Source organism: Epinephelus lanceolatus, chromosome 10, assembly GCF_041903045.1.
Source record: "Epinephelus lanceolatus isolate andai-2023 chromosome 10, ASM4190304v1, whole genome shotgun sequence".
In the NCBI taxonomy this organism is placed as follows: domain Eukaryota; kingdom Metazoa; phylum Chordata; class Actinopteri; order Perciformes; family Serranidae; genus Epinephelus; species Epinephelus lanceolatus.
Window position 1 is genome coordinate 11,021,634 of NC_135743.1, and position 18,867 is coordinate 11,040,500.

General features: G+C 41.4%; 1 protein-coding gene across 5 annotated transcripts in view; it reads left to right on the forward strand.

Moving 5' to 3' along the window:
• The first annotated feature begins 400 nt into the window (after positions 1-400).
• The window catches only part of gramd1a (GRAM domain containing 1A), a 40,799-nt gene continuing 22,332 nt past the window's right edge, over positions 401-18,867 (forward strand). Inside the window, exons 1-9 of one of the 5 annotated variants that reach the window (XM_033640642.2) lie at positions 401-555; positions 1,419-1,528; positions 4,103-5,217; positions 14,044-14,260; positions 15,065-15,085; positions 16,286-16,370; positions 16,838-16,941; positions 17,163-17,258; positions 17,606-17,686. In XM_033640642.2, the coding sequence (XP_033496533.1) occupies positions 4,748-5,217; positions 14,044-14,260; positions 15,065-15,085; positions 16,286-16,370; positions 16,838-16,941; positions 17,163-17,258; positions 17,606-17,686 (1,074 nt within the window). In that variant the 5' untranslated portion in view covers positions 401-555; positions 1,419-1,528; positions 4,103-4,747. Of the gene's footprint in view, positions 556-1,418; positions 1,529-2,235; positions 2,786-3,051; positions 3,329-4,102; positions 5,218-10,699; positions 11,046-14,043; positions 14,261-15,064; positions 15,086-16,285; positions 16,371-16,837; positions 16,942-17,162; positions 17,259-17,605; positions 17,687-18,867 lie in introns of those variants that run through there. The other 4 variants (XM_078171502.1, XM_078171501.1, XM_078171503.1 and 1 more) reach the window with 4 other exon arrangements.

An 18,867-nucleotide genomic window follows, 5' to 3' on the forward strand; every position in this document is an offset into this window, starting at 1 on the left:
TGACCAAGGGAGGGTGAAATAAAGACCTTGGGTTGGTGTACACATGAGAGGGGAAACTTCAAGGAAATGTTGACATATGATAAACTGTGTGTGTCTGTGTGTGTGTGTATGTGTGTTGAGTGTGTGTTGTGTATATGGGGGGTGGGCTGCACCTCTGTGACCCTACACATGCATACACACAGTGAGTGACACACCTCCCTTCTCGCTATGCTGGTGATGTTTTTTATTTTTAGAACAGATCGAGTTTCCAGTCCTCCGATTCAGCAGCCTGAGGTGCTCAGCAACACAACTCCCTGTATCCCGGAGCAGTTTCTCGTCCGCTTGGCTGCATATGTAACACAGTTCAGTTCAGTTCAGACACTGACGCTGGTTCCCTGTTTTGAAGTGGAGCCGGTGAAGTGTTGATTGCAGGAGGTGGTCACAGGGAGTGAGAAGACGGAGGATGCCTGGAAAACCTATGGAGAATTTGAAATTGCCAAGTCATTGTGATGCTCTGCCATCGATTTGAAAGGATGCACAAGCAACCACTGGCTGAAAAACAAAACTGACAGGCAGGTAAGAGCAGAATCATTACAACAAAATGCATTTTCAGGAAATAGCTATGTTGTTAATACTGTATCCTTTTAAAAAGCACTACTTGGAAAAGATGACTGACTTTGTGTCTATCAGGGCTGTACATTTCTCCGCTCTGTAGCTTCTAAAGTTTAGTAGTTAGAAAAAAAAAAAAACTCTGGTGCATTGAGTGCTCAGACTGAAACATGCAAAGTGTGTGCACATGATGATGGGGTGTTGGCATTAGAAATGAGATAAAGATGAAATCGCACTTCCTGTGCAGTTCACTGAAACTGCCAGGGTCTTTAAAGTCCAGAAAAGCTGAAATGATTAGTCAATAAACCAATTACATGATCGACACAAATCTAAGCTGCAACTGTTTTGATAATCAATACATTATTCAAGTTGTCTTTGAAGCAAAAATGCTTGTTCCACACCCTCAGTTGTGAGGATTTGTTGCATGTCTTTGTCTTATATGATGACAAACTGAATATCTTTAGGTTTTGGATTGTTGGTCAGACACAACAAGCAATTTCAAGATGCTACCTTGGGCTATAGTAAACTTTGATCAACATTTTTAACCATTAATACTTGTTATTTTCACAATTAATTGGAAAAATACATTTGTTTTCTCCATTAATCTGGAAAATCGGTAAAAAAAAAAAATCAATAATGAAAAGAATCACCTTAAAATCAACAATATTTAAGTTTCTCTGTACAGTCTTTGGGTGTATTTTAAACTCATGTGCCTCTGTTGGTTATAATGTCATCTTAACTTAAAGTTTCTTGTCAATGTAGATAGATAGATAGATCAACTTTATTTCGGTGTCACTCCACAACGTGTGTGTATGCTCTTTTGTTTTCAGCTTCAGACAAGGTGACCTGGAGGAGAAGATATTTAATCTCTCACAGGCTGCATCCCACCTATTATAGTTCATGACACCACATGAAGCGATGCTGCTGCAGGAGGAGAGAGGTGAGATAAACTTGCATGCCATACACACTGTGCCACACTGCCTTTTTGTTGCTTCTAAAAAGTTACAATAAATCACTAACGCTTTTTAAAAATGAATGTCTGCTTAATAGGGACTCATAATCCCCTCACATTGTTGTCAAGAAATTTAGTGAGGCATAAATTATCAGGTTACAAATTCATACAACCTTTTTGACACAAGGGGTCGCTATGCCTCTGCCCATTAACTTTGGTCACATTACAGCTCCCTTCAAAGTAACTAAAATTAGCCAAACCTGTGGATTTACCTGTACTTGTTGCTCGTGGTGTACTGAGAAAACAAGTTGCGGTGACTTCATGTTTATGCTACAAAAATCCGATTCCTTAAACTGTATGGGACTGCTCCAGTCGTTTCCCCTCTCAATTAAACAGCCTAATCGTAACAACAGTTCATTCCTGCAACGTGGTGGATTTATTTTAACTCGATAAGAAGGTTAAAGTTGTTGAAAGATAAAACACATTTTCGATAGTTAGTGTTTGTTTAATGTAAACACTAGTGTTCTTCTCTCGCCACATCCTCTGGACAGTTATTTTCCCGGAATGTACTACAAAGTTTGTCGGAGGGGTGTTGGGTCTGGTTACGCCAACAGTTGTCTACGTTTGATTACACAATACTAAAGATTTTTTTTAAAGAAAAACTTCGACAATGATAATAATGAACGTGTTGGCAGATTTACGTCCCATTTACACACGCAGCAAGGGTTTACTTTTCTTGTTTAGACTTCTGGCAACCCCCCGCGTACGAAGTTAATCGGCCGACTGACTGGCGTCCCTTTTCACTTTTCGACAAAAAAGCTATTGTCTCTTACTTTAAAACCAAGTTATTACGCTGCCAATGCTAAGCTAACGTTGGCCGTTAGCTTTAAATTTAGTTTAACAGTAGTGTTTTATAGCGGGGTGTTTTTAAAATGAAAATGGAAGACGTCGGCGTTGTACTCTATCTGCTGGAAGTTAAAGCCTGCTAGCCAGATAGTCATCTTTTTGTGAGCTGTCGGCCTTCGGAGGTCGGGGGGCAGCGTTAGCTAAACTTGGCTGTGTTTGGCGTTAGCTGGCTAAAGGCTAACTGTTAGCTGCAGCCGGCAGATGCTTCTTTACGCATCTAAGAATGTTGATGTGTTCCTGTGAAAAAGTGGATTTTAACCTCACTCCCCGCACCGTCGCTCGGCTTGTTTTCGAGGCCGAGCAAGATAACAGAAACGGAGGAAACTCATCCAATGGGAGGTAGGAGTTCCAACTTTGTCTACCCAGGCTTAAAAGTTTTATTCAGTGCCTTATTATTAAACCCGATTTCTTTCTACAAGCCTGTAATCCGTGGGTGTTTAACTGCACATAGTGTCGTGTCAACAGATGTGGTTGGGGTTGTTTCCCGTAACTGCAGGTAATTCAAGTGCTACGTTTCTTAATTCAAAATGAACAGAGCAACAACAATATTGAGCAACGAACTTGATATCACAAGAGCAGCTGTTCCTGGACACTTGGTTCACACTGCAGAAACTTGAATTTGCTTGTGTATGCAGTAGTGCTCCGCGTCTGAAATGGCTGTGGTTGGTGTGTAATGTAGTGCGATTATAGCCTGACGTGGCTTATGTGTTTTATGGCAAAAAGATGAGGCTGGTGTGGACCAAGGAGTGAAGGCTGCACGGGGATTATGGTGGATTACTCTGGACAAACAAGTCTGTGCCAAGATTGGTCTTGTTCAAACAGATCACAGCAAATACTGTCAGACGTGCTTGGGCCCTTGCCTTGGAAGTGTCTTCTTTGAAGGCAAACAATGGAGTGACACACACACACACACACACACACACACATACACGTATATGTAGTATGTTCTCATGTAGTTATGACCTTGATAACCTTTAGTGGTAATTAGGCCTTGCTATTGGTAGTATGTATTTTCAAAAGGTGCTGTTTATGTTTTCTACAGCATCCAACAGTTGCTGTGAATGATTGTGTGTTTGTCCTTTGTGGACAGTTTTAGGATCAGCTGTGTTTGTGCAAGTCAAGGTTTGGAATTTCTGGCATTTCGATAACCCTTTTTGTCCAGGGACTGTGCTGTGTGGGCTTTTGTTGCAACACGTGGGGGTTTCTGTCTCTTGAAGTCTGTTACTGTCCAGTGATCAATGCACAGTGACTGGCGTCAGTCAGTCCCGCATTCACCCAGATTTGGCTATTTCTGAGTACTTGAAGGGAGAAAATCTTAAAATATGCTGCTAAAGTAATGATCAAATCTCTAAAACCTAGACAAAAGAAAACACGTAACATAAACTACCCCACCATAAATAAATCCTATTCATCGACCATCTAACGGGAACAGTATTCCATTGCAAATACATTACCATCATATGATACCTCATGTTCTCAGAACTGGCAGAGCAGAGAGTATCAAAGACCAGACAGAAATAGCTCTACTCTTGCTGTCATTTGTTTTTGTGGAAAAGTTAAACAATTTATATTTTGAGAAAAGACATTTTAGAAAAGTGGTAGTCAGATGTAGGCCAGCCTTTTGAATGCAAAGTTTCTGCTCTTGTCACTCCTCAGGTAGCTACACCCAGACACAGATCTGTGTTTGTCTGATACTTCAACTCTTGCAAAGATGAGCCTGATCATCCAAATGCAAGCTTGAAGTCTGCCAAAGGGAGGAGAGCAGAGGAGTACTGAAGAAAGAGAGTGACACCATATAGTGCAAGAGATGCAGAGGAGGAAGGGGTGAAGCTCATAAGCTTAACACAGAAAAAGGAGGATAGAACATTTAGTCACTCTTTGCCAACTGGAAGTGGATTGCCTAATGACCACAAATTGAGAAGGCCTGTGAAATTATGTGACAGACTTCCTCCCAGCTTCCTGTTGCATTGTTTTTGACTGTGAAGGAACACCTACAATGCTGGTGACTTGTTAACTGGACTGCAGTTTTACCACTTATGCGGAATTTTACTTGCCTTATGTGAAGACACTTCCTTAAGTTAACAGGAAATATGGAGAAAACTAAATTCTCTTTTCTTATGGTTAGTCGATTTCCTCAGAGGGGGTGTTTGGTGTGTTTGCCCATCCTGTTCCTAAATATATAAAAATATATAGAACATCTTGGTCCGACATGGATCAGTCTCAACTTTAAGATGCAACAAGCCCTTGTAGGTGCACTTGGCTGGACTGAATGAGAAAATTAAGCCCTGAAAATCTCTGAAGATGACTATGTCCTCTCCTGTGGGACTAGAAGGCATCACTCTGGCTCAGCCCATTCCCATCCCGACGCTGACTATCCTGCCACCATCTTCTGATACAGAGTCCTGGTCTCGCTCACCTAGCCCCAGACCATCACGCTCTAGCCGCCACGGTCGTTCCCACCGCAGCAGGACCCGAACTAAAAAGCAAAGCAAGGACGAGCAAGGCTGCACTCCTGAGCAACAATGGGGCAAAATGCCGCAAATTGTAATAGAGGAGACTGCGGAGAGGGGGACCATTGGATGTCGGAGTCCTTCGCCCTCCCCGTCTGTGGCCAGTCAGATGGAGGCCGGAGAGCAAGGTCTGGATATCCCTTCACAGGACCTCCTCCTGCCACCGTCTCGCTTTTGGTCCCGTAGTCCCTCTCCCAGCCGGCGCTCCCGTTGGTCCCTCAGGAGCCTGCTCAGCAGAGACTCTGACTGGGAGACCTGCAGGTTAGTGTGCTGGATTTATCCCAAATAACCAGCCAGTGATTAAAGAAAAGAAAAAAGAAAATATAATGAAAGAAATAATGAATTTAAAGCACTAGTGTTCAACATTTTTCTTACTTCCTTATGAAGCCCAAACTAAAGTGTGTGGTTTTTTGTTTTTTTTTATTCTTGTATTCATTCATTCAGTTGACAGATCTCTCACTGGGGATGGGCTCACTTATCTCACAGCTGCAGCACCACATAAGGTTCAGTGGCTTAGAACAGAGCATCCACCCTGTCAGCACTATATTTGATTGTCTCATGGGTATTCTGCGCTCATAGCTCTGTAAAATCTCAGCCAATTTGCATTCAGGCCTTAGGAGACCAGATTTGGCTGCAATGACTGAGTGGAGTGAGTAGCCTCTCATTTGTGCATGTTGGTGGGGAATAAAAAGGCCTTACATCTGACAGAGTTACTCTTAGTCGACTTTGCTCAAATGCAACATGAGGTCAACTATTTTGGAACAGGGTGGAGTTAATTAGCTAATGGCTTAAACTAGAGAGAACAGATTACACTGTTAAAATCCTGACTAAGTTGAGTTGATTCATGGTACTCTATGACATCAGACTTAAAAAGCAGGCCGACACTCAGATGGTTGAATTTCAGTGATGAACAAGAAATTCCCTTGCTACTCTGCATGAGAAAAGAAAACATATATATTGATATGTATTTCAAAAGAATAGCAAAAGCTTTAAAGAAACATGACCTCTTCAAATAAGCGAAACAGCAAGGTTATGTAAAGTGTCAACAAAGAAAGTGAGACCGCTGTTGTGGCAGTGAGGAAAAATAGAGCTGGGTCAGTCACAAGGAGCTAGCGGCGGGGTTCATGCACCATTTATCCTTCCTCTAAAGCATGACATCACCTTCAGCCAATGGGAACAAGCTCTTCGTCTGATGATGTCATGTGAGTCCAATCAGAGGAGGGTCTGGGCACCACTGCAGAGGGCAAGCAGAGGGTGATCCTCTCTTGTGCTCCATATAAACAGCTGTGCCCTTGTCCTCTTCATTTACACATCATTTTATTGACCCAGTTATATTGTTTTGCTGGATATTAATGAACTTTAATATTCAGATGACCCTTCAATGATGGTTTTACAGTGGCCTTTAGTTAAAAACATAGGTTTATAGCCTAAAAAGCAAGAGAAAGATATAGTTGTAAACAGTGTTAGGTAAATCCTAACACATATACTTCTCTTTCAGAAAAGCCCTCCTGCAAACCATAATTCAGATAAGGCATAAGAGATATTATTAACCTTATTCATACTTGGTACCAAAATTAATATTTGCTCATGAAATCCTGTGTTTTTAGCTCTAAAGACAAGAACAATTTCATATTTTGATGGCACAAAAAACATGTTTGTATGGCATAACAAACTCCTAAGGCACAGTTGATTTGTAATTTTCAAACAACTGTGACAAGGCTCTAACGTCTTCCCCAGAGGCGAGGAGGTGCTAAGCTGCCCTTGCAGCCTCATGACAAATGTTTATTTTTCTTGTTTAACAGTGAAAAGTTTTTTTTTTGCAGATGAAATCAGTTGTGGGGTGATGACGAAAAGGTCACTCAAGATGCATTGGAGATGAATTTTGAACCACTGGCCTCATCACTGACTCTCGATCAGTAAATTCAAAGTGGTCAGGGCAATATTCACACTCAACTTTCATCATGTCAGTGGGGAAAACATGTTGTTATCTATAGCAGTTCTTTATTTGGACTCCTTATAGTAACATAATGTAGCAACTCATAGTTATGATTATGTTCAAGCATCTTTCGATATTGAGAAGAGGAGGATTTATGGTTGATGGAGTGAAATCTTGCAGTGTATTGTATAGGTGTGGTAATCTGTGACAGTTCTATAGTTACCATATAATGATTTTAAAAGTATAGAAACTTGTGTTCTCACCATTTCATTTAAGTAAAGCTGTGTGTGACCCACTTAAACACTGGTTGGATGCACGACCAGATCTTAAGACCAACGTTGGCCTATTCAGACTGTTAACATTGTTGGTCTGAAAGGTGTACAAGTCTAAACAGGGCCTGTATGCTGCAGTTTATCCTGATCATGCCTTCAAACCAGGCCTGCTATCAAGGCTTATTAGACAGACTGTTGCACAGAAAATTAATTATATGTCAGTTTTCATCTGCAGTGAGCGTTCAGTGGGCACTATTAAAGAGAGATGTGTCTGTGTGATAGTAATCAGAGGGGACTCCAAAACATCTAAGTTGCTAAGCTTGTGTGGCTGTGGCACTTGAACAAATGATGATGTGTTAGAGGTGACTTAAATTGTCTGACTCTGTGTTTAGTAGTTTTATCTTCTGTGTCTGTCAGTTTCTACCGTAGGCAATTGAGGCATTTTATTTGAGGACATCTCCTATATTTTGACCAAAACATTTGTCCTGATCTTGGCCAGAAGGGAGGACACTAGTGGTGAAACAGTTCAGGTTAATATCTTGGTGTGTTTTCTTGAGGACTAAATCTATTAAACGATCTGCTTTGCAATATCTGGTTGCAGAACAGTGGTGAATAAGGGCATAACTGCATCTGATGAATTCCTCACAGTTTCTAGATGCTCATTTGTTGAATGCACTAATTGTTCCCAGCCTTTGGGTGTTGGTGTTGCTATAGTTCAGTGGTGATACATTTTCATTTCCTTTTTGAGTGTCGCAGTCACCACATTTGAGAAGGTAAAGTTGCCTTCACTTGTTTTGCACAACTAGCACACATGATTTTCTATGGTACATCTGGAAGGGTAATTCCATTTACACAGAGATCTTGTTCTACTTTTTTTTAATGTAAACATGTTGTGTAATTGTCATAATAACAACTTATCACATGTTTAGCTTTACAAGTATGTAGACTGATAGGCTTCTAATCCGAGACCAGTCTGAAGTGCAGTACAGTATGAAGACTGTAGAAATGTGTCAGTGCAGCTTTCTATCAGATACCTTGGTTGAGATGGTCTTGGCCATACTGACTTGTTATTGAAGACACAACATTGCATCTTTTTGTCATTGTCTAAAACAATGGACGTAGCTACTGTGATGTCACCCATTGGTTTTTGGACTCACGTTTTGGGGCCTTGAGTTTGTCATTGCAACTGTCACCGTCTTGGGCTTTTGGAGCCAGAAGCAACCATATTTGGACGAGAGTTGTAAGCTGTGAATGAGCGAGGGGTGGATCTGACTCACAGACTGTAGAAACGCCTCACAGACAGCCTGTCACTCCAGCCACCCTGCCTTTTAATATGCATAACTTTGGGTCATAATAAAATGTAAATAGGTGAGTCATAAAAAATATATCTTCCCTAAAGTTATCAGAAGCTTGAAATTAGCTGTAAACATGTTTATTTCTGCTGCTAAGTTGGGCAGCTTCAAGTGGCACTTCTGCATTGGTTTAATTTTTCAGCCTTGGAGGATGCCTCCTGCTTTTTATATATTTATACAGAGTATAGAGTGCTTGGTAACCAGTCAGCTCTAAGGTCAACACCGGAGCTGATGCTTTTATTAAAACTCTACATGACTGTATAATACATATACATGAACATACTGTACACATGTACACTCACAGAGACAACATCTAACTTAAAATGACATAATAAATAGATTCAAAAACAGTTTTTACCCGAGGGCCATCAGGCTGATAAATCATAACATAAAAAAATTTTGCTCTTCAGGTGCAATCCAGTTTATTAGATAGTGCAATCCACTACTTATCAACTGCTGTTTACTACTTGTTAGAGTAATCCTTCATTTATTAAGTGCCATCCACTATATTTTACAACAGCATCATACAGCCTTTTTTTCACAATTTATTTCTGATTTTATGAGTGATTATGTTGTCTGTTTTTACTTGTTTGTTTATTGACTAGTCGGCACCTGATCAGATGTAGCACCAATCTTGCTGTATATTCTTTGTACAATGATAATAAAGACTTTCTATTCTATTCTGTAATTGCAAAGGAGGTTTAGCACAGCCCAATCAACAACACAGTGACCTGAGGACTGATTGTGATTGATTGTAACTGTGACCTCTGTCTTTCTGCCATACCGTATCAGTTCAGCTTTGTGACTTTTCCTCGTTCACATAGTCTGCATTCAGTTGGTGTGTTTACATACACTGTGTGATTATTGGTCCACTTTTGACAGTGTTCTGATTTCAGAAATTCAATTAATATTGCTGGTTAGGTCAGTCCCTATTGTACCCACAACCTGTTTTCGGTAATCAGCTTTTATAGTGTTATTCACTGGTTTGTTTTATATTATGGGTAGTGTGCACCCTAGGGATATGTCCATTTACACTGTTCTTCCCTCTCCTGTTCAATTGAAATAAGAGATTTTCTGTAGTCAGGAAGGAAAGGACACAAGAGTAGCACCTTCATCTCTGGTATACCCACTTCCTGTACATTTTTACAGCACTTTTTTTAAGCAGCGTTCAGTCTCTCTCTTGAACCTTTTTCAATGTCCACCCAGCCCATGAAACTTGGACATTATTATGGGCCATTGGTGAACCTCAGAAAAACAGATTACACAGACTGAATGGTGGAGATGTCGGCCTAGCTCAGCCCAGCATGGATTATGATGTGGACTCTAATCCAGAGGGATGGACAGAGAGATTGGGGGTTAAGGGATTGCATGGGCTCTGGGCTTTGGCCAGGTGGATTCACCACAGGCAGCCATGGTCGATGTATTTAGCCTGTTCTGTTTGTATATGATGCTACACTTAAGGGCCTCCATCTGATAGTGTGATGAAGACATTAATCCCAAATAATAAGCAACCTAATAACATCCCTTTGGTGTTTCAACCTCCAGTAATGACTGTTTCTGTTATTTATTCATCTTTTGATTATTTTCTTGAATAATCGTTTGATTTACAAAATGACAGAAATAAGTCAAAAGTGTCTGGTTTCCAAGAGGCCGATGTGTCTTCAGATTGCTCGTTTTGTCCAATCAGCAGTCCAAAATCCACAGATATTCTGGTTATTAAAAAGAAAAGGCATATATTCACATAGTGTTTTTTTAAATCAGCAATTATCAAAATGTTTGTAAATTAACTGCTTACTCATGAGGATCAATGTAATTAAATTAACACAGTACCTGTGTTGGAAATGCTTCAGATCCCCACAAATGAATGGGAGAAGTTGGTTAATGAGGTTTGTTTTCATCATCTGTTTGGTAAATAAATAGATGATGCATATAGAGCATGAGATTTCACATGCTGAAAAGGGCATTCATTGCAAAGATAGTAATGTTAGTAAAGGTTCTTGCGACCTCCTGTCCGTGAGGCACTGGTCCCTCTGAATTCAGATAAAACCTCTGTTTTGACTCTGCCTTATCGTCCTTATCGGTGCCCCCCAGTTCAGCACCACCTCACCGTAAAAAGCAAGGCCTCACTCAGCACATGGAGCCGCCTCCTCCCTCCTCTTCCTCCCTCCCTCCTCCCTCCACCCTCTCCCTTATTGCAAAGGGGATTACGGATGGACGCAGAGACTGCAGCCCGTTACCGGGTCATGCTAACGGCATAGGGAGCAGCGGTCGGTCCGGTACCTGGCTGCGAGGTGCAGGGGTGTCAGCCACAATGAGAAATTAACATCCGACCGCGGGACGGTGGACGATGGCTGCATTTCTACCCCGAGGCTAAGCGAAGAAAACAAGGCAGAGGAGCGGACATACATCCCTGTGGCGCCTGGCTCGCTTTAGCTGCACGAACACCATATTTTATACAACAGTGAGCCGCAACGTGTGTGTGTTTTTGTGCATATCAGGTGGATCGCGAACGCCTCATGACATGTTCGAGTAAGTGACATAACAGTCTCGTCCAGTGTGATGGACAGCGAATGCTGTGCAGTGATCTGTCTGTGGTGCTCATCGTTCATTTGGCGTGGTGAAGTTAATCACAGCTTTGCAAATCCCACTGATAACAAGGGTGGGACAGGCGTAGTTTATGTAAAATCACAGGTGTGCAGCCACAGTCTGATATTAGCTGTATAAACGGATAGCTAGCTGTGTGTTTATGTTCGTCCTCTCGGTGCACCCTCGGTCACACTGTCTGACTGGAGCCCCTCCATCCACCCCTCCACCCTGTTCCACTGACCATAGCAGCCTCCATCCTTGCAATATATAGCGAGTCTTCATTGAAACGTGTTGTACAATTAATGTTTGACTTTGTCTTGTCTCTGACGTGTCCAGTGAAAGTGTTGAGTTTGTTTTGGGTAGCTGGTGTGCTAGCTTCCCCTTTAGCCGATCAGTGCTAACTTAGCTTTAATGAGTAACAGGAGAAAGGACAATGTTAAGGTTAGCTGCACTGTACACCAGAGAGATGGCTGACTAGATGTTTGTGTTCAAAGTTCTGGCAATGCTGCCGGTTAGCTTTTTAAAAGATGTGCCGCTGACGGATTTAGCCTCGGGTTGTAAACACATGTTGACACAGATACACATCACAGTGTCCTGGTCACACTCGGTGACTTACTAACAGCAAGCCTCTTTACAGCGCCCTTATGTGCGTTTAACTCAAGATAGCGAAGTTGTAATTATGCTGCTCAAACTAACATTGCTGCAACAGATATGTAATATTTCGGGGATCATTCTCCTGTAAAACAAACCTGCTGAGGATCAGGGATGGACGCCCAGTTTCCTGCTCCTTGTCCCAGCCCTGTTGCCTGGGAGGTGTTAACTTTGACTCATCCCATTTTCTCTCCATTTGCTGTCTCTGACAGCTGGTAACCAAGTTTGGAGCAGTACTCATGTCATTTGTAAGAAAATGTTTTTTTCCTTTACTTAACCAAGTAAATATTGAATGGATGTTACGATAGAAGGGAGCATTTTGCGTCTTTTGACTCCTCTACCACACAAAATGGACCGACCATGGGTCGCCTACTTCAGTCAAGAGGAGCTGGTCATTATATTGGAGAGCTATGAAGAATATAGAAAACATATTACTGCAAACACTGTTTCTGTTTGCGAAAAAAAGACAAGAAAGGAATGCTGGCAGAAAATTGCTAATCATCTCTATTTGTAAGTTGATATATTTCTCTCACCACTCAGTGCACTCTCAGTGCCTAGCATCTATTTTTACATATTTTTTTAAATTGTTTTTATTTCAAAATGCGTTCTTACATCTATAGTTAATACAAATGAATATAAAAGCAGTGAACATTTTTTCAGAGCCAAGAGTCGATTAAAGGTCGTAAGAGAGAATCTTGCGTCACAAATATAATCTGTCAGCTTTGTTTTCATTTAGCCTAAGACTCTCATTTTGACTCGTAATCTTTTTTTTCCATTTTCAAGGGATGTCTATGAAACGAGCTGTAACAAAACTATTGGTATTTAGGTCTGACGCTGTGTACAAACAACATAGACAAACCAAGACAACTGCCACACTACAGAAAAGTAAAGGCAATATTCAGGTATGCGTTTCCAAAATGTCTAAAATAAAGTAAGAACATGAATTTGCCAGCAGTAGCTCTGACAGTTTCAAGTCTTTCTGTACATTCTGTACACAAGCAGATTTTTAAAAACACCATCTTAACACCACTCAGGCCATTTAAGACTCCAGTTGGGATTGAGAAAGACAAAAATGAGAGCTATACGAAAGGAGTAAGGAACTGAATTGTCTTGGGGATTCACCACTGGGTGGGTAGATGGCACAAAAATCATCATCATCATCATGGAGGTGGTGAAAACACGACAGCGTGTGTCAAAACAATGTTAACGTAGGGATAGTTTGAGGAAAGAGGTTATCTGGTGTGTGGAGAGCAGTCTGGCTCAAAGGGAGTGAATGAAGTGATGAGTGCTTGGTTTGGCTTCGTTAATGAAATTAGCAGCTGTAGCTCAGGAGGAGCCACTGCGATGCACTGTTGAGTGTGCAAGTAGAGCATTCATCAAGTTGGAGGCTATCTTAACTGTGTTACTGATGTGAAGCTAGCACTTGGGGAGCTACTTCTGATTCATGGTGTCTGCTCGTGGTAAGGGAATGAAAAATAGCTGTTTGTGTTTGAAAGACAAGCAAATGTCTAAGCTGACTAATGATGAATGTGGCGGTTGTTATACTTACAGAGGAATGAGGTGAAACCATGGGAACTGTGTTGTGGCGTAAATATAGACATTTTCATGTATCACTGGCTTGAACCTACATTGCAAGTGTTTTGGCAGCAATAGGGTGACCCTGATGAGGACAGTAGAGACTAAACCATTATATTGTCAACTAAGCGTATAGTGTATAAAATGCATAATATAAAAAATGACAGTCTAAGGTAAATTGTTATCTTGAAAATTGTTTACTTTTAGCAGTAGAGTTCTCATTGTTGTTGTCGATCACATTTATGTCAAATGACTAATCGTTGACCACTGCCTTTATCTGTGTCTGTGTCTAATGGTGCGTTTCAGTCTTGAAATGGTCAGATCTGTAATTACAGCGTAAACTCTCTGAAGTTCCTCGTAGATTTGGTAGTGCTTTGTTCTAAAGGAAACTGCAGATCTTGTGTTTTGTAGTAATTCTTATTGATCGGACAGTCCTAAGACCCATTAATGAATGGCCTTAAATACCCTCACTGTCTGGGTGCTGTACCAGTCAAAATCAGTTTAGCGGACAACACTGGCTGTACGTGGTTTTTCATGGTCTTAATTAAGCAGATTGAGATGGCATGCTATTATCACATAGGAAACGCCTGTAGCCTTTCTGCACAGCATGGCAATAAAGGCATTTCAGAGCAGAATTAAGCAATGAAATATGAAAGAGTTTCCTCTGTTCTCCCCAGAGTTAAATCTCTCTCTGTGTCCTTTTTTTTGTCTCCAGTACGGCCAGTAACTCTCCACGCAGCACCCCGGGCAGCTCTCCCTCCCTGCGGCGCAGGGTCCTTGGGGGTGGCAGGGCCAGTGAGAATGACGGAGGAGGAGAGAAGAGCAGTGGTGGAGGAGGAGGTTCAGATAGCCCCCTGCCCTCCATACCCTCTGCCTCCTCCCTCACATCTGCCTACCCACTTGCTTCTCGCCACTTCAGCCGCAATGCCAAGGTAACTCAGAATACCTGCTGATCAAAGTGATGAGTTACAGATGAGTGCTGAGCTCTTGCATTGCGTCATCATCAGAGACTCATGTCATTTTCATGATGACTTTTGAGATTTAAATATAAAACAGTATTAAATATCAAGCTAACAGACAGTTGCACATGGAGGCACCATTCTGGCACAGTTTACCATCAAATCTGAACTTGCTGCTGCATTTTCAGTTGGACTTTTGAAAGAAGTTTATAATAAAAAACACTGTTTTTGAGTGGAGGGAAGTCGCAGTAAATTGTCATCCACACCAGATACGTTGAGTGAATGTAAATGTTTATTTTGTATTTGCATTGCCTTCCATTTTAGCCATGTGAGTTGTTAGAATGTTTACTCTTTCTGACAGTGGACTGTAAAATGTTTGCTCTCTGTAAATTTACCTGCATTGTGTCTGTAGTTCTGTGTGCCTGAGGGTTTTGTTTAAGCTTTCACATCTCTTTTATTTCAGGCTTATTGTTGAGAAAAGAACAGCTTGTTGTTATACTAATGACTGTTCATTACAGCCAGCCAGTGACATGTACCTTTTTTAAAACTGAGAAGTGCTGAAAACTGAAAAACCTCAAGGTTACATAAAACAAGCATAGTCTGGGGACTAGACTGCCAGGATCACATGCATACAGATATCTCAGTGGGTTACTTAACCAAATGTGTGTGGAAAGATTTTACAGATACAGATTTTACAGTCTGTACTGTAATCTTTCTATTGTTACAGAGAAGTGTGAGTTCTGTTCACAACTAAAGATGCCGTTCTTTTCTTTTCAGAAAATGCAGAGCTGGTATAATGTGAGTATACACTAACACCCCTTAATTAGGCATTTTCACTCTAGGGTGTGTTTCTTTTGTTTCTAGGGTGTTTATCTGTTTTTAGATTCAGGTAAGCAGCACTAGTTGATGTAGTAAAATGCTTGAATTTGAAAGACACTGTTTATTCTTTAGACATTTAACCAACATATGTCAGCTGCTGTGCATTTAGGGCTTGGTCATGTGGAAAAAATGAAAAATCCCAATATTTATGACCAAATACCTTGATATTGACATTGTGGGGTTGACTATTGGCGCTTTCATAGAATATTTATACCATGAGATAATTTTTATAAATAAAATCGGTAATGTGGATACAGTGACTAAGTTGATAAAGGTAAATAATTAAACAGCTAAAACAGTCTGATAAGTTCAGAAAATGACATCAGTTTACTGCAATGCAACCTTAAATATCAGGAAAAGTATCAGTATCAGTATCTAGTGTCATATGGGGTTTGGCACCAAACTCACTACTTTAAGGGTACTGACCAAATCAGTACCACTTAGTACCGATTGACATTGAATCCATCTGTGCCAAATTTTGGTGCCTGAGAACGCATCTGGGTGAGATCGCTAGGTTTAGACAAGAGGCAGAAGTGCCCTTGAAGCCTGGAAGCCAGCCACGGAGCTCTGAGGTTGGCAACGGAGTTCAGCGGAGACAGCAGGTTCAACTTGAGAATGGAGGCCGAAGCTCTCTAAAACTAGGAAACTGGCTACGAAGCTCCGCGGCCGCTCCGTTGGCTTCTCAGCGTACCAAACTATTGCCGCAGTGCCGATCTGCCATGATAGTTTCAGCGTCTGGTCTAAATTATTTTAGTAATAGCCTAGTATCACTTCTAGAGGAGCAGTCACACGAACACACACACACACAGATAGACAGACAGAAGATTAGCTCTATTTGTGATTAGAAAAGAGCAGAGGAGCCGAATTGCTTTTCAGTCTATTACGTTACCCTTCAAGCTTTTTCAAAAATGACATTTTTGTTACTACAGAGAAAGTAAATCACAGAAAAAACACTGTTGGGCACTGGTACCAAATTACAGGTACCAGAACCAGTTCAAATGTGAATGGTACCCAATCCCAGTTTCACATCAGCATATCGATACAATATTAGTATATTGCCCAGCCCTATTTAAAGTGAAATACAATGTTCTCCTTTCTCTCTCCTGTCCTCACCCCCAGGTTCTCAGTCCTACATACAAACAGCGGAACGAGGATTTTCGTAAACTCTTCAAGAAACTTCCTGACACGGAGCGACTTATAGTGGGTGAGTGAGACACATCTGTATCAAGGACATACTCTCTGTGTGCTAGACTCATGTGACACCATACAAGGGCTGTCCCTTTATGGTCATAGATTCGAATAATCAGTTGGACACCCCTCAGTCAGTGTGCGGTGTACTTGTGGGGAGGTATTGGTCTCCAGACTTATCTGCAGAATGAGGCTCCTCACTCTTCAGTACAGGCAGCTGCGGATACAGCTGCCTGGAAGAGGAGAACTGGTCTCTTTTCAAACTCTCAAACTATATATGGAAAAATAGGAACAATAGTTGAATAATCAGCCAAGTCTGATTCAACTGACATAATTCCAAGTCAGGTACAGCCCCATGCCACACGCTCAAGAAGATTAAAATAAAACAATCAACCTTTTGATTTGTTGAAATGATTTTTGATACAAGCCAGTGTCACTTTTTTTTTTTAATTGACCTTTTTATTTTCCTGTTCCTTTCCTCAGACTACTCTTGTGCGCTGCAGAAGGACATACTGCTACAGGGCCGCCTTTATCTGTCAGAGAATTGGCTCTGTTTCTACAGTAACATCTTCCGCTGGGAAACCACTGTAAGTCATGCACGCACTGTGTACACATTCGCATGCACACAATCAAACAAATGCCTGTTGTAACCTGGGCAGTGTCACACCTGCAATCAGATAAGAAGCCCTTTTAATGTACTTGTTTGCAGATCAATATAGATATGCTCTGGCCCTCGGTGAGATAAGAGTATCGCACACAGAAATACACACTGAAGCATGCACACAGTAAATCTCTCCCCTCTGTATAGATCACTATCCTGCTGAAAGACGTAACCTCTATGACCAAGGAGAAGACTGCCAAGCTCATCCCAAATGCCATCCAGATCAGCACTGACAACGAGAAGGTCAGACTCAGGCACAAACAATATTATAGTTTGGGCCAATTATCAAATAGTATTGTTTTTTAATAGATGTTTAAATCTGTAGTGTATTGAAACATTCTCTTTTCCTTACAGTTTAAGTTAACTGCCAATAGAGAAACATGAAAAGCTGTTGATGCTGTTTGCTTCAAATGATCTTTTTTTTTGCTAGTGAAGCAGTATGAAATGAGCTGACTCAACTTTATCTCCACTGACTGTGGCAAAGCAAACATCCCAACCAAAAAAAGTCTATAACATTTGTCTTCTTTCTCCCTTCTTTCTTCCTTCCTTTCCCCCCTTTTCTTCCTGTCTGCTGATATTCTCCCTCTCAGCACTTCTTCACATCTTTTGGCGCAAGGGATCGCAGCTTCATGATGATTTTCCGTCTGTGGCAGAACGCACTGCTGGACAAGGTACAAGCTCCTCTCCCACCCTTCTGCCTAGTGTGACATGACTAGTAGTTAACGTCTTATAATAGACCAGAGTGTCAAGAAGCAGGAGATGGCCACAAACACAGGCTTGGGAGAACAGTATAAATCACTGTTATTTGCTGCGTTTGAAAAGAGACATTTATTTGAACAGCACTGGCGCAGTAACACAGTGAAGCACATGGTAACACACAGCTAGGTGAAACATATTGACATAGGGCTTTGTTTAAATAATATACAGCACATGGTCTAAAGTGCATGGTGCAAGTGCATTAAGGGCATGGAAAACCCTACTTTTGCTAGTTAAATGGCATATAATCTGGGCACAAAGTAAGGCACAAGGGGCAAAGGGGTTGTATTTAGTCAATTAATTAATCATAGGTGTGTTTTGGGCGTAACATGAGCTCAGCCAATCTGAGAGTTATCTCCCATTCCCTTTAAAAGCCAGGTGCACCCACACCTGGTGCATTGCTGTTTAAATGGGGGATTCTGCAAGTAGGAGAGGCAAGCAAGTTTCTGCTGAAGAAACCGGATCTGCTTGTGCGCAAAGTAAAAGTGCGGCACAGACTATCTACAGGAGCGGCATTAATCCACCAAGCTCCCTGAGATGGAGCAGGCATGGGAGGAGGTAGCAGTGGCCGTGTCCTCATCATCTGGCATCACTAGAATTGCTGCACAAGGCTGAAAACTGTATAGTGATGTCAGGAGATGGGCAAAACAAAAGCTTGCTGCGTACTGGAAACACCATACAGTGTGTGTAACAAGCAGAGTGTATGTACGTTGTTAACTGGCCTATGTAGGCACATGTTACAATCTGAGTGATGTGCCCTTTAAATAGCAAAAAATATTGCCCCATTAACTTTAGACCAGGTTTTTGTTGGACAATGGTGCAATCTTTTTCTGTTGCCTCAGAATAGAATTGAGCCAACAATGTGCCTTACCACATCTCATTTTAACATCTACAAGCCAATGGGTGCAAGTACATTGCTACTTACACAACATGGGCGCTTGCTGAGAAAATGACAACAGCTTCAGTCTGAAACCAGCAATGACAGTTGCACTGCGTGCTGCTTTGCGCCTGGTGTCTTAATGTTTAGCCTGCAAAAGGCTATCAAATGAAATACTGCCAGAAATAAACAAGGAACTCTATATTGTGATTGGAATCA